The 15,634-nt window shown below is 36.5% G+C and overlaps 1 protein-coding gene across 8 annotated transcripts in view; it reads right to left on the bottom strand.

Moving 5' to 3' along the window:
• The window catches only part of FER (FER tyrosine kinase), a 433,188-nt gene that overhangs the window by 259,737 nt on the left and 157,817 nt on the right, over positions 1 to 15,634 (bottom strand). Inside the window, exon 1 of one of the 8 annotated variants that reach the window (XM_021084611.1) lies at positions 10,062 to 10,840. The exons of the other annotated variants lie outside the window; for them this stretch is intronic. Within the exon in view, the coding sequence (XP_020940270.1) occupies positions 10,062 to 10,199 (138 nt within the window). The 5' untranslated portion in view covers positions 10,200 to 10,840. Of the gene's footprint in view, positions 1 to 10,061; positions 10,841 to 15,634 lie in introns of those variants that run through there. 8 annotated transcript variants of the gene reach the window in all.

The raw sequence follows: 15,634 nt of genomic DNA, 5'->3' as shown, positions 1-15,634 counted from the left end.
GAGTTCTCATTGTGCCTCATTGGAAACGAATCTAACTAGGAACCATGAGGTTGCGGGTTTGATCCCTGGCCTCGCTCAGTGGGTTGGGGATCTGGCGTTGCCGTGGGCTGTGGTGTAGGTCGCAGACGCCAGCTTAGATCTGGCATTGCTGTGGCTGTGGCGTAGGCTGGCAGCTGCAGCTCCAATTCAACCCCTAGCCTAGGAATCTCCATATGCCGGGAGTGCGCCCCCCACCAAAAAAAAAAAAAAAAAAAATACACACACAGAAAAAGTTCCACATCATAAAAGTACACATTATAATATGTGAAGGCATTCTTCTCCCAAATGTTTACAGGCAAACCTAGAGAAAAATCTTTTAAAAAACAGTCATGACATCTCAGAACTGGGAGATACCACAGAAATAATTTTGTTTCACTAGAAGGTCAGAGATATTTCTGGTTCAAATTTGAGTTAAAGTCAAAAACAGGTCTAGACTCAAGTGTCTCCATTTGAATTATGAAACCAGAAAGTCCTGTTTTATTGTATCTTTGTATCAATTTAGTAGATATCTATCAACCAAAATTTATACATTCCTTTTTGAGGTGTTTGGGATAAAATACTTTGAGGTCAGGGGCTGGAAAAAACTACTCCAGGTAGGGAAAATAGCACAATAATTAAGAGTAAAAATTTGGTATCAAAGCTGGACCATGAGCTAATTTACTTAAAATTTCTTAGGCTCAGAATAGGTATTCAAAAATATTTGAATGAAAGGCCAAAAGAACTAGCTTCTCTCAAAGTTAAGGGTCTCATCAAAGCTTCAACCTTTGAAAACTTTCTTGATAATTAAAGAGAATACATATACAAGCTGTAAGCTGTAATCGGTTGGATGTGATCCCTCCCCCTGCAAAAAAAGAGATACGTTCACCCAGAAATTGTAAATGTGATCTTACTTGGAAAAGGAGTTTTTGTAAATATAATTAAATTGAGGATCTCAAAATAAGATCATCTTGGATTGTCCACATGGGTCCTAAACCCAATGACGAGACTCCTTATAAGAAGGCTCAAACAGAACAGGAAAAAGCACAGAAGAGAAGGCGGTGTGAAGAAGAGACAGGAATTGGTATAATATGTCCACAGGTCATGCAATGCCAAGGACTGCCAGCAGTCAGCCACCAGAAGCTAGGAGGGAGGCCTGCAATGATTCTTCCTCAGCATCTCCGGAAGGACCCAATGCTACACACACCTTGATTTTGGACTTTTGGAGCAGAACTGTGAAAGAATACATTTATCTTGTTTTTAAGCCACAAAGTTTGTGGTAATTTGTTATTGCTCTCCTAGGAAACTCATATACACAGCTGACAAAGAATCACTGAATATTTACCTTGTAAAGGCATCATCAGCTACTCTAACATTAAAAAAAAAAAAATCACCATTATATGAATTCTATTAATTGGGAAAAATGGTCAAAATTGCATTATTCTCATGTACTGTATACAGTGAGATTAAAATGTGCATATGAGCATTTTTTATTGTTCATTTTCCACTCCAGGTTTTAGAAGTTATCTCTGACTAGAACAATACCTTGACCTCAAATCCACTACCAGAAATACAGCTGCAGTCCAAAAGACAGTTTTTCTCAACAGGAATCCTGAAATCTCCAGGAACCATACAGCAATATTCACAGCTCAGCAGTGGCAAGGGCACAGGATTGTCCTCCTCTGGCTTTTCATTCACTTACAGCACAGGAGTGGGGACAGTGGTTAACTTTCTTATTTTTTTTTGCTAGCATCTATTTTCACACTAATTAGCACATGCTATGTGAAGTTTCTTTTCGTATTTGGGGGTCCAATATTGTTTCTGATAATAAGGTACCAGCAAAGAAGGAAGGAATTTCAAAGGCAAACAACAACTAAGAACAAATTAAGGTGATCAGCATAAATGTGGTAAAAAGATTAACACTGAAAATAAGTATAAGAGTTACTGACCATAGTCTTTATTCTGTCACATTTTTTTTCATGTTTTATATAGAATCAGTGGTAGAAGGGATTCTCCAAGATAGAGATTTCTCTACTTCAACCTTTTCATTTCATAATAGAGAAGATAATGGCGATCCGAGGAGGTGAAATGACTGGACTCATTACACACCTCTGATGACAAGCTAATTCCCTTCTCCACTATCACACTGCCTCGATTATATCCACAAAGTTAATGAAATGCTCAGCACCAGTCACTCATTCAAAAAATTTAGGGTGGACCTACGCAGGGAAGAAAGGTTCTAATTACATTAAAGTTGAATTGCTACACTGAAACAATTATTACATTCAAATTTATAACATTTAGTATAAAACTGTTGTTCATTTACACCCACAAAATGATGTACTGTTTTGAATACCATATCTCAAGAATGTAATAAAAATAGACAAAGACCAGTAAAGCTTTATATAAAAAAAATTATAAGGCTAAGGAATGCTGCTAACAGGAAGATATACTCATGTACACACACACATATGCACACACGCACACAGACCATTTCGGGCCTGGAATGGTGAATTGTTAGATATGACCAAAAACTATAAAACATTAATGACAGATAAATTCATCCTTTTTTCCACTCAAGACAAAACAAAAATAGGGGAGAGGCCTCTGAATATAACGTCTGGATCCGCATTTCAGAAATGCTTCATTCAGTGCCTATGAATTCATTAAATCTCAAAGTAGCTCAGTGAGAAGCCAAATGACTTTTTTAATTACTGTAAAATACATGAATAAGGTGAATAAAAGTGCAAGTAATAGCACCATTGCTAAAGTTTTAAGGGTGATGCCAAAGAGGACAGGCACAACATACCACTGGAAGCTGCTGTTCAAACAATATTGACATGGTTAGTAAATGGCTCTAACATCAAAAGTAGCTAACATCTACTGAGCACTAACTATGTACCAAGCACCATGTACCCCATCCGTGCAGTCATCTGCAACACTACACTGCAGGTCTTATTGGCACCACTTTATAGATTACAAAGCCAAAGTTTGGAGTGGTTAAATAACTTCTGCAAGGACAATAATAAGAACTTCTTACTCAGAATACAAATTCTTACATTCAAACGTGTAACACAATCTAAATCACATAATTTGTTCTCTTCCCTACATTGACTAGGTAGCAACAAGATAATTACAGAACCAAAGGATTAATATCTAGAAGTTTTAAAAGCAGCTTTGGTTCTCTAAAACTATACATAGATTCAAAAAAAATTATCCGCAAATTGTCTGTAGGCTTTAAAGTTACAAAATAAAATCAAATAGCTAATTATGTCTTAAATTTGAGTAGAAGTTAAGAATTTTTAAAAGAATAACTTACTTTGGAACTAAATGGCACTAATAAGATGCCTCATTTGGCCATATCTTTAAAAAAGGTTATCCTCACAAAACAAATTTGTATTTCTGTCTTCTTACATAGTTCAAAATGAATATAAGCTGGCTTTATCTTGCTAAGTCAAAACTAAGACTCTGTTTTGGAATTTCTATCTGCATTTTGTCCCTTTTTTTCTGGCTTCCTCCCTTGGTGTTAAACTATGGGTTATCACTTCTTGCTACTCTCAATGCCTGGTTCCACTCCTCCCCCTTCTCCTCCACCCCCGCCTGCACTTGTTATTTACTATTTGTTCTTTCTAATTTACAGTACTCTGAAAAATCATGAAAATAAGTTCATTAGGACGACTTCGAAATAAGAGTAAAATGTTCTAAGTTTCCTTCTGAGTAAAGTGTATGATCTTTATTATGTGAACTTACATTCATTGGTGAAATTCAAATAGATTATTTTTTTTCTCCTACTTCTAGTTGCACAGTAGAGGTCACAGAGAATGACCTATGGCAGAACTGGGCATTTTTCTACTTGTTTTTAAATGTAAAAGCAAACTATTCTGGTGGCCTCTGAAAACTAAAAATAGCCCCCAGTTGACAGCCAGCAAGCAAATGAGGACCTCAATCCTCAAACACAAGGGAATGAATTTCGCCACAACCATAGGAGCTTGAAGAGGACTCCCAAGCTTCAGATAAGAATGTAATGCAGCCAACACCATGACTTTAATCTCATGAGACCCTAGGCAAAGAGTTGGGCCAGGCCTCGACTTCTGACACACAAAATTGTGACAGGTCTTGTTTGAAGCCATGAAGTTTGCAGTCATCGGTGACATAGCATAGAAAACAAATCCCAGTTCCTTCAGCACCTGTGTCTTACTGCTGCCCCTTCCTGAATTTCTTCCTCTGTGACTCTGTTCTCTCAGAGCTCCTCTAGCCTCTCTCTTGTCCCTCCTTACTCTCCACTGTGAGCCTTCCTTGCTCCACATACCTGAGGTTCCCCAAGCTTCCAGTCTTGGCACTTTCTCCAGACTGTAACATCTTCCTGTGTGATCTCTCCCATTTTTTTTTTTTAAACAAATGTTTGTTGAACAACTACACTGTTCCAGATGGTAATGCCAGCTCTAGGGACCCATCATTGGAGAGAAAAAAAAAAGGTGAGGGGGGAACTCCTGCTCCTGTGGAATGTCCACAGATAACTCCTTATTCTATGATAACCAAGACAGACTTGTCTCCTGTGTTTCAGACTCAAATCTCTAGCTGCTCTTTAGAAAATGCAGACTCAGGGAGGTAACATGTCTATAAAGTCCATTACTCTGGACTTATTCACAAATACGCCTTATTCTTAAATATTCTGAAACTGTTTCTTCCAATGAAAACCTCACTCCCTCACCACGTCACTCCTAGGTGTACTGCATCCTGGCTTCCTCCTCCACTCCACAGAAACTATTGCCACGGAGGTCACTAAAAACCTCTTAAATTGTCAAAGTCATAGAAAGCTTTTCAGCTTATCTCTATCTCCATAGCACTGTTTACTCCTTTGTTCTAGTATCTTTCAAATTACCCTGCTCTCTTCTTTTTTGCCCTCTCCCTCTTTAATCACACTGGTCACTCCCAGGTCCTAATCTTCAGCTTCAGAAGGACACCTCAAACTTCCGATACCCCAACTTGAAATCATTAGCTCCCATGTGCTGGCTCCTGCTCTGGGCACTTAGGGGGCAGAGCCACTGTGACCTCAGCCTCCTTAGGGAGCCATCCTCCACTCACCTGTGTCTCTCCCTCTCACTCACTCCACTATAAAAGCACAGCCAGTTATTCACTGGCTCTAAGAATCAGTTATTCGCTCTTAACTGCTCACTTACCTCCCCCCGCAAAAAATCATACTTGCTTTTTTTCTTGCCTTAGATAGGAAAATCTATAATAATTTATAAAATACAACCATTAACATCTAACCAAAACCTAAGTTAGATGTTAATATTGACATGAACTATCAATTAACTGCGGAGTTTAAAACTTTTGTTTATAAGTATTATGTATTTATTTCAAAGATAAGAGCATAGATTTGTGATTAAGTAGAGAATTATAATTTTAAAATAAGAGTAGTTTGTAATAAGAGTAGTTTGTCTACCACTTTTTATAATTATTCTTTAAAAAACAAACAAACAACAACAACAAAAAAAACATGGTTTACTGGTGGCCTTAACGTATTCTTAGCCTTGAAATGGGAACATATTCTGGAACAATTTTTTAACCAATGGATCATCTCACTCTATCAGTTCCCCTCATTCACAGAGAGTTCGTCATAAGCAAGTCATAAGCTTCTTCATTTCTTGAGACCAGCTATTCTTGGTAACTTTCTCTTTGGCAAAAAAAAGAATCTATAACCTTTATAAGCCCAATACCTTAAAATGTTCATGTATCTTATTTCTGTTAACTTAAATATAAAAGAAAAGCTAACCTTTCATTGGTTGAAATAATGCAAAGATAAACCATGTAACCAAGGATTTCTGAAATTCTAGTACATAGTGTCTTGAATAGTAATCTAGATTCTATCTGGAAACATCTGGTATGATAGTAAACTACTTACAAGATTCATCTTTATCTAGAATTCCTATCGTGGCTCGGCGGTAAAAAACCCAACTAGTATCCATGAGGACTTGGGTTCTCATGGATAAAGATCTGGCATTGCTATGAGCTGTGGTAGAGGTCGCAGATGTGACTGGGATCTTGCATTGCTGTGGCTGTGGTGTAGGCCGACAGCTACAGCTCCATTTGGACCCCTAGCCTGGGAACTTCTATATGCCATGTATGAGGCCCTAAAAAAAAAAAAAAAAAAAAAGATTCAGCTTTATCTAATGAGGTTTTGCCTTTGGTTCCACCTAGAATGAACTAGCAGTAAGACATTCTGGGATAGAGCAATCTACTTTTGTACACTTCACTAATTCAAGGTTGTTTTTTGTTTGTTTTGTTTTTATTTTGTTTTTTTGTAAAGAGAAGCTTCAAGGCAGTCAAAGCTTTCTTGCTACCATAAACAAGAGTTGATTTTTACTAATTACTGTAGGATATATACCTTTATGACATCAGAAATGTAGAAATACTTCACCTGCTGTGATTGAGGAGGGAGGGAGAATACGATGACTTAAAAATATAGTTTTTTGTTTTGTTTTTGTCTTTTGTCCCTTTTTTTTTATAGCCACACCCTCGGCATATGGAGGTTCCCAGGCTAGGGATCTAATCAGAGCTGTTGCTGCTGGCCTACACCAGAGCCACAGCAATGCCAGATCCAAGCCAAGTCTCCAAACTACACCACAGCTCACAGCAACGCCGGATCCTTAACCCACTGAGCGAGGCCAGGGATTGAACCCTCATCCTCATGGTTCCTAGTCGGATTCATTTCCGCTGCACCATGACAGGAACTCCAAAAATATAGATATTGATAAAAACAACATGTGGTATCCAGAGTTATTAATATGAGAATCAATAACATCTCTTAATACATTGAAATTCTTCTACCTTAATAATCTTAGTGCCACACAAACTCCTGTGGAAGCAAGCACCATCTAAAATATACAAACAAATAATGACAATGAAAATAGCAGCAGTATCTAAGTATATTTTTCTATTTCAGTAAAATTTTACCTACTCCTTAAGTCAGAATTGCATTAAGGTCTTATGCTTTTTCTAAAACAAGAAGTTTGTAAAGCAAGTAGTCCAGAGTTGATACCAGAAATTCAAGTTGAAAAGGGCCAAAGAGTGCTCTTTCATCTTTTAAAAAAAGTCTCTTGACCTAAATTTGCTTACCAGCTACAATTCCCTGGTCAATACTATTTTTAGATTGATGAACACAGAAACTAAGGTTCTAGAGGAGTCCCCTTGCGATGCAGCAAGTTAAGGGTCTGGTGTTGTCACTGCAGTGGCTTGGGTTGCTGCTGTGCTGTGGGTTCAATCCATAGCATAGAAACTTTCATATGCTGTGGGTGTAGCCAAAAAGAAAAAAAGAAAAAAACTAAGGTTTTGGATGGATCTTCCACATGAATGTTAAAGTCATCTCAAATGGCTTGGGTAGAAAAAAAGACAATGAACCAGAGACCACATTCTCTGATAAATGAAGAGGAATGACCAGAACTATGACAGAATTCATCAATAAGGAGTAAATGTGATACAACTAAACCCTCGAAGCTCAAAAACTCAGAGCTTCTCACATACAGTGAAGAGGGAAAAAAGGCAATATTAAGGAACTTTTTTCAACACTGAGTTATAATGGTTATGAGACGATGAATCTTCTCTTGAAAAAGAAGTCTGCTTATCAGAATAAGATCTCAGAGGGCATAGTAAAAAGTTTTTGAGAAATCAGAGAGCTATATGAGCATGCCTTAGGGCAGTGACTAGATCTGCCAAAAACAGTACAGAATTAATAATGACATGCCAATTGACAGAGGGAGCAGAGGGCTAACAAAAGCAACATAGGAACACGGAGAGGGCAAAAGTTCAGCAGGAGAAAACAAATTGGGCCTGGACTTTTCACAAGAGTTTCGGTAAAAGGGAATGGCTCCTACCTAAAATTAGCCCTCATGAGACAGTATGTTTCTTACGGTGATTAGAGTTCACTGGAAACATCATAAAATAACATCAGAGAGTAAAACCAAAGAAGTCAGACCTCCTACCCCTGAATGAAAGGAGGATAAACAGTGACTCAACAAGAATATAGAGCCCTCCTTTGATCAAGTATGGCATCACCGCATAAGCTAGTAGGCGAATCTGAATATGCATATCTCAGTGGATATAGTCACATCTGACTAAGCATATTGGTGATAAATGTTTAAACACTTAAAAACATATTTATGGATTTATTATAAGTCTAAAAATCTCATTATATTTAGGGCAGATTAACTAATAACCAAATATAAATCATCACAGTTATGGGTGAATGTTCACAGGTATGAGAATTCAATAAGTATTTATGTGTTGCATTATTTTAAATTAAAGAGAGTGTACAGAAGTTCCTGTCATGGCTCAGTGGAAATGAATCGGACTAGCATCCATGAGGATACAGGTTCGATTCCTGGACTTGCTCAGTGGGTTTAGGATCCAGGGTCGCCGTGAACTGTGGTGTAGGTCACAGATGTGGCTTCGATCTGGTGTTGCTATAGCTGTGGTGTAGGCCCATGGCTACAGCTCCAATTCTACCCCTACCCTGAGAACCTCCATATGCTACGGGTGTTTCCCTAATGAGACAAAAAATAAAAATAAAAAATAAAGACAGTGTGCATACGCATATTTAATGTCTACCTGAGGATGGTGCCTGATAGCCATCAGCACAAAAATTCTTATTCTACTTACTTCAGGATCATTACATAGGAATGATGAAGGATGATGTAAAAATTTACATCATAGTTAAACAATAAAATTTTACTCTTTTCCACTTCGTTTTGAAAATGTAGCAGAGCCAACACAAAAGAAAACAAAAAAATAAAAATTAAGATTAAAAACATTGTCAAGAACAAGAAATAAAGAGTACAAAGTTGTACTGCAAGAGCAAAAATAAGATATACAAAAAATATAAATACAGAAAAAGATCAAATAAGGATCACAAAATACATCAGGAAATTAAGAGTGAAAAGGAAGCAATACTCTATTTTCAAGCTACAGAAAATTAGAGCTGTACAAATCACTAGCTAGCTATGTGAGTCACTAATTATCTTGAGCTTCAGAGACATTGTTATATAAAAAATGATAGACTGGACAAGATGACACCAATGAATTCTACATCCTCCTCATTTTTATGACTCCTTAAATCAAGATAACACAAAACTTACAAATGTAAGGAATGATTCCCATACTTATGAACATTACTTAACCAATGTCTGTAAGACACTAATATTTAGAACACTGTAACTTAAATATCGAACTTAGTAACATTAAAACAGGAATTATAGGTCTATTAAACTCTCTACAAGTATAAGAAAAAATATATTAAGCTATATAATCATTTAATGTTCATTTTTTACATTTTCTACTCTTATTTGAAGGCCAGAATTTGCTTATATAAGTTTAAACTGCAAAATAACGTGTAAACATAATCCTTTACTAACAAGAGATTTAAGATAGGACTCCATTCCTATTATTCATAGAAATGATATGTTATACATTAAAATACTAAGAAATTAGTGCATTCCAGTTTACTAAATTAAACTATCAAAACTGATTATAAAATGAGTACCGAACTATATATGTTATATATCATATATTATCAGGTACTATCACTGATTCTTTAATAGCTATCCAGATAATATTATTTACCCTTGTTGACAGAAATTGAAAAGAAGGTAAAAATTCTGCTCACCAGCTAGTAAAGAAACTGAAATCTGAGAAAAGAAATCTTAATATCATCACAGATTTTAAATTGAGCAATGAGTCTCCTCAGACATCCAATGAAACTGCACTCTTTTCCTTTCCCATGTATTCAAAGAGTAGAAAGCACATATTTTTTTCTCAACTCTGAGAGGTGAGTAAAGGAAACAAAATAAAATGAAAAGGGAAAACAAGCCGCTTTTTTAAATGGGCTTGGCTTGGCATCTGAGTGATAGGATTCCTTCAAAAGAATTTTTCTACTATCATATTCAGAGGTCAAGAAATAAAGCAGCAGCACAGAACAGATGAATCTGTTGGAGTCTTAGGTCATTTCTGGGCCCTGACTAAAGTAGGCCTGAGAGAGCCTTCTCTCTTACCTGCTCTCTTTTGACTTCTGATGTGGAAGGACAGGAAGCCTCAGAGCCATACTTTAAAGCACAGGTTTTGCAGGACTGGGAGTCAGAATTAGGCTCCAGCTTACCCTCACAATGGAAACATCTATTTTTCTTCTCCATCTCAAACCTTAGCCAAGAGCTGGTGGTAGTGAACCCACAGAAGCCAATTTGTCCACAGACCCTGTCTGAGCCAAAAGCAAGATAGAAGAGGCACAGATCTGTATCTCCTATCTGACACTGTCTCCCCCTGTTGGCATGGAAGTATACCAGTCAGTTCTGGTATTAAAGGAGTGGATACACTCCACAAATGTTATTGGTTTCTGGAGCAATTAAGAGGAAATCTTCATGCATTATGTGAAGATCGATTATCTAAGAACTAAGCTTATTTTCTAATTTTTTTAAGCAAATAACTTGTTTTCTTTCTATACGATAGAAGTCTTCTGCTTTAGAAATTTGAATCTCAAGATTTGTGAGAACAGACCAAATTTTCAAGCACTTCTTGAAACAAAACATTGCAAAAAGCTTTGGCTATAAGCCTCCCCCTCCCCACTTTTTAAAATTTTATTTAAAGGACTTTATTTTCCAGATAGGAAGCCACAAAGTTGGAAATTTTTATCACCAAGTTTAATAACTCTTAATTCTTCATAACACCCATAGGAGTTATGCAGCACAGTGGATCAAGGATGCAGCAGCTCAGGTCACTGCTGTGGTGTAAGTTCAATCCCTGGCCTGGGAACCTCCACATACCGCAGGCACAGCCAAAGAAACAAAAACAAACAAACGAACAAAAAGGTTTACCAAGACTTTCCTAATCCAGTGCTTTTTAATTAATTTTACTCTGATATAATTCTCCAATGCTTTATAATTCTTCTGATTCAGAGAAAGAATCTAAATTATGCACAAATGGAGTTCTCTTGTAGCACATTGGGTTAAGGATCTAGCATTGTCACTGCAGCAGCTCAGGTCACTGCTGTGGAGCAGGTTTGATCCTTGGCCCAGAACTTCCCCATGCCACAGCCATGGCCAAAAAAACAAAAATAAAATAAAAAATTATACACAAATGATCTTTAAGGTCTCAATAAAAATAAAAAATATTTCCTTGCAAGGATGTGTTGAGCCTAACAACTTACAATGAGGTGAAGGAGAAGCAGTAGAATGTTAGGGATACTTAAGACCATAAATGTTTAATTTGAAAATAAGGCTCCTATATCAATAATCCATTTTACAATAGTTTGTTAATTGCTATGTAAATATTTTTTTAATTTTTTTTTCTTTTTAGGGCTGCACCTGCAGCATATGGATGTTTGCAGGCTAGGGGTCAAATTGGAGCTCCAGCTGCAGCAACTCGGGACTCATGCCACATATCCAACCACAACTGCAGCAACATCAGATCATTAACATATTCAGCAAGGCCAGGGATTGAATTTGCATCCTCGTGTATACTAGTCAGGTTCTTAACCTGCTAAGCCACAACAGGAACTCTTGCTATGAAAATCCTTGTATTATTCATTCATTTTTCTAAAAGAAGGTATTATGCACTATACTAGATGCTAGCTATCATTTTCAGGTACCTTGCAGCACATTCTTTAAAATGGACCAAAGTTCAAGAAACTTTTTTAAAACAAATAAGAAAAAACAGAAAAAGAGCAAGAGAAAACTACTATACAAAAGTATTCAGTAAAACTTTTCTGGGTCACAATTTTGAGATAACATCTCTTCTTCGAAAACCTTTGCATCTCTTTCCAACCCCATGGACTTAAAAAAAAAATTTAATTAAGACTTACCTCTCTGTATAATTGCCTCAATTACTCCACTTTAAGTACATCACATTTTTATTTTGTTCTCCATAACAACCATTCATCTTTAAGTCATGTCCATCAGGAAAAAGCCCTATTTTATATTTTAAGAATTATTTAATAAAATGTCCCATTTAATAAATAATTATAGACAACAAGGGGTGGGAGCTTCTTATAAGCCAGTTATTGTTTAAAATATTTTAGGTGAATTATCCCATTAAATCCCCCACAATAACTCTATGAGAAAGGTTCTATCACATGACCTAGTTTACAGAAGAAAAACTGAGGCACAGAAAAGTTAACTAATTTGCCCAAATTTACACAGCCAATAAGTGATTAACCCAGGATTCAAATCCAAGCAATTCTACTCCAGAATCTATGCAATTAACTTACTGTACCATTTCTTTGGTTAAATCCCTGCTCCATCTCACAGAAAGTATTCTGTTGCCAAAATGAGTCCCAAAGGATGCGTTAGCAACTTGTCTTTTTGCTATAGGTTGTCACGCTCAAAAACCAATGAATTTTGATTTTCAATATTCTTTCCTTTGTTTTTGTTTTGTTTTTTTTTGTTTTTTTTTTTTTTGTAGGGTCCGCACACTAAGTACACGAAAATTCCCAGGCTAGGGGTCCAATCAGAGCTACAGCTGACCTGCTGGCATACGCCACAGCTATGCCATATCCGAGCCACGTCTGCAATCTATACCACAGCTCATGGCAACGCCGGATGGATCCTTAACCCACTGAGCAAGGCCAGGGATCAAACTTGCAACCTCATGGTTTCTAGTCAGATTCATTTCCGCTGCGCCACAAACAAAACTCCTATTCTTTCCTTTGTTTCATTCTTTTTCTCTAGACCATTTAAAATATAAACTTGTACATAGATTTATGATTTACTTATATTCTCCTATCTGTCCTTGTTTACCATTTGGTTTTAGTTATTTATTCTTTCACTATTCATTGAGCATTTACTAGATGCCTGGCATATATATTCACAAGCTCATACAAATCACAAAACTTTAAATCTGGAAACAACCTTAGAGACAAAATAAAACAAAATTAACGTTCAAGTCAAGGAGTATAAAATCTAGAGAAGCTAGATTTCTTGCTTCTTGGTCTAGCCCAGAGAAAAGCTAATTCAGGTATTTTTCCTATGATCATCTGTACCCACTGGTTTTCCTCTTCGCAACTTGAAAAATTTGATGTCATTTAGATACTTCACTAGGCAGTCTTTCAGGTCATTTATAAAGATAATAAACACAACAGATGTTGTATTAGTGTCCTAGGTCTGCTGTTAACAAAATACAACAAACTGAGTGGCTTAAAGTAATAGAAATTTATTTTCTCACAGTTCTAGAGGCTAGAAGTCTGAAATCAAGGTTGTAACAGGGCCATGCTCCCTCCACAACCTCTAAGGAAGTATCCTTCCTTGCCACTTACGCCTTCCAGTAGCTCCAGGCAATCCTGTTGCTTGTGGCAGCATAACTCCAATCTGTTTTCACATGGCTGTATTCCCTGTATGTCACCCTATCTTTTCTTCTAATAAGGACATCAGTCATAGTGAATTAGGACCCACCCTAATGACCTCATCTTAATTTGGTTATATCTGCAGACACTATTTCCAATTAAGGTCATATTCACAGGTATTGGATATTAGAATTTCAGCATCTTTTGGAGGAAACACTTCAACCCACAACAGATGGGATTATTAATTGCTAAGATATCTTGATCTTTACAATTTTCCAGTTAAATAAATAGCTATTTGTTGCTACCCTTTGATTTTTTATTATAAACCTTTTCTTGGGCCATGCTAAAAGTATATTTCCCACCCAGCGTTGATTTAAACACTTAGTAATCTTTGGTAAAGAACATTGTCAAGTCTTTCCTAAAACCTAAGTAGATGATTTTATACACCCTATTACCTTCATTTACGAGAACTCTAAAAATAATCAGTTAGGCATGATTTCTTCCTTAGAAAATATTCCCTTTCCCCAGAAGTTTTTTTGACTTAAATATTTCATGACTCTACTTGTTATTATGAATTCTAAGTGTTTGCCCAATATTCAAAAAATATTTGCTGCGCCTCCTCTATTTGCCAAGTATTGCACAGAGCTAAGAAATCATAGTAAACAAAATGAAAATGCTTGTTTGCTTGTCTTTGTGGAAGAAAAGTTTGGGGGGCTAGCAGGGATTACAGGAAAAGAAAATAGATACTAAAATCATACATACATACATACAAAACCAAATGCCATAACTGAATGATTTAATAACACATCAGTACACATTTTAAAGTATTTAATTATAGAGATGCCAAGAAGAAACCTACCACACAGTAAACGTTAGCCAACGAAACAGCAGTAGTAGCAGCAAAGATGCTAAAAGAGCTATGTAAGAAGTGGAAAAGGGCAGTAGGATAAATAATGATGGCAGGGGGTAGAGGGCCAATCAAAGAGCCTATTATAGCCAGAGTAGTCAGAAAGATATCTCAAAGGAGTGGCATTTGGGTTGAAATGATGAAAAGAAGGCAGTCAGTCATTTGAAGAACTGGAGAAAGAGAGTTAAAGAGAGAGGAAACACAAAGGCCCTGAGATGAGAAGCAGCCTGGCCCTCTCAAAGGGCAGTAAGATCAGAAAGGCCAGAGTGTGAAGGATGAGAAAGAGTATAAGGCTATGCTGGGGGAGGTTGGCAGGACATGATCATATGGTTTGAGCTATGATAAGGAATTTCATTCTAGTTACATAAGGATGCCATAAGCAGGAGACATTCAAGCTCATACTGACATCACTCCAGTTTCACTTTATTGAATATGAAACGTAAAAAGGGCAAGAGAGCTGCAGGCAGTCTGGCAGAGGAAGCCTAGCCTCTAACTTATGCTGTGTTTTATTAGGGTGATCATAGTGAAGAAGCTGACAGGTCAGATTTGGGATACATTTTGGAGGCAGCACCACCAGAACTTAAGGACAGAGTGGACGTGAGATTTGTGAAAGAATAAATGCAAGGGTAATACCCACGATTTTTGGCTTCAGCAGCTGAGTAAAGGTGATTATAATTTACTAAGAAGTGGAATACTGAAAGAGTGGCAAAAATGAGGATTTTAACGAGTTAAATATGAGATTATCAGTCTAGTGGCTGAGGGAAATGATCAAATTCTAAGTCAATCTCTTTAAATGAAGTTCACTCTAAGGATGTCTTCATGCAAATGAATGTATATATATACATTATATATAATAGCAGAAATAACAAAGAATTTTAAATGACATGAAGAACCCAAGCATTATTTTCATATATTCAAGAACCATGTGGCAGGGCGATGACTTTTGGGAGGCATGTTAAAAACAGAAAAACTTCACATATAAATTTCAAGACTGTATGCATTTATTTAATTTTATTTTTAAAGCATGAAGTAAAAAATAGCTCGATTTCAGAAATTTGGTTTCTCTGATACTGAGCTCCACCTGCTGGTAATTTCTTACCTTTAGGTATTTCTTATCATTAGGTATTATATTATGAAAAAGAATTAAAATATGTTTGAGTGAAATATACCCTCCAAAGTGAACATACTGAAAAAGCACATGTGGCAGATATCATGTAACTTTTTCTTTCTTTATAGCTGCCTTTTATTGAGTTTAGCTATACGCCTGGAACTGTGCTAAACATTTTTACAAACATTATCTCATTAATTTTCAAAACAATTCTATGAGATTTCTATAACTTGCTGCATTTTACCAATTAGGATATTTACCTCAGAGAGGTCTGTGACTT

The sequence above is a fragment of the Sus scrofa genome, chromosome 2, assembly GCF_000003025.6.
Source record: "Sus scrofa isolate TJ Tabasco breed Duroc chromosome 2, Sscrofa11.1, whole genome shotgun sequence".
In the NCBI taxonomy this organism is placed as follows: domain Eukaryota; kingdom Metazoa; phylum Chordata; class Mammalia; order Artiodactyla; family Suidae; genus Sus; species Sus scrofa.
This window is presented reverse-complemented; position numbering and strand designations above follow the sequence as displayed.